Source organism: Mesitornis unicolor, unplaced genomic scaffold (genome assembly GCF_000695765.1).
Source record: "Mesitornis unicolor isolate BGI_N332 unplaced genomic scaffold, ASM69576v1 scaffold49883, whole genome shotgun sequence".
Classification (NCBI taxonomy): domain Eukaryota; kingdom Metazoa; phylum Chordata; class Aves; order Mesitornithiformes; family Mesitornithidae; genus Mesitornis; species Mesitornis unicolor.
Window position 1 is genome coordinate 1 of NW_010176335.1, and position 711 is coordinate 711.

The window sequence follows — 711 nt, forward strand, 5'->3', positions numbered from 1 at the left end:
GTTCTGGGATTCTGTGATTCTGTGATACTCCAGTCAATGTGAGCACACAAGGAGCTGGGCTCTCTTGCTTATGACACCGTTTAATTCTCTCACATTTCTCCATGCAGTTCTGTTGCTAGGCAGGGGGCTTGAACCTCGCCTGATTTAACGTCCTCCGAAGGCCTCTCCACTCCCCCTCTCTCTGTCTCGCTGCAGAACGTGCGGCGCCTCCTGCAGAACCCCAAGGTGACGGAGCTGGACGCTGCGCGGCTGGTGATGCTCTACGCCCTGCACTACGAGCGGCACAGCAGCAACAGCCTGCAGGGGCTGATGGGCGACCTGAAGAACAGGGGGGTGTCGGAGAGATACCGAAAGGTAACAGCAGCGTTTCTCCTCCAGCTGGGTGAACGAGATGGACAGGAGGGCACAGAGGTGGAAAATCATCGTTAGTTGGTGCCCAGTTGCCTGCTTTAGTTTAGCACGGTGGTTTTCTTGTTGAATTGCGCCGCACCTTGTGAGAAGAACCCTGAGCTTGGCTGGGGCCTGCAGGTGTTACTTTAAAAGGCATCACTAATTACTTAATTTCCATTTCCCAAATCAGTGATATTATGAAGGACTGAATGAAGCAGAAATGGCAGGCATGGCAGGAGTCTGCTAGGATGGGTTGTGGCGTGTAAACGTGGCCTGGCGAATGCCTCCCTTCTTCTCCTCTTCCTCCCCACCCCTTTCGCC

General features: G+C 54.1%; 1 protein-coding gene across 1 annotated transcript in view; it reads left to right on the forward strand.

The window, feature by feature from the left end:
• Positions 1–160: 160 nt before the first annotated feature.
• Positions 161–711, forward strand: part of VPS45 (vacuolar protein sorting 45 homolog (S. cerevisiae)) — a gene marked incomplete at both ends in the record, with an annotated part of 1766 nt that continues 1215 nt past the window's right edge. The window contains one exon of the mRNA XM_010181702.1: positions 161–354. Within this exon, the coding sequence (XP_010180004.1) occupies positions 161–354 (194 nt within the window). The remainder of the gene's footprint in view (positions 355–711) is intronic.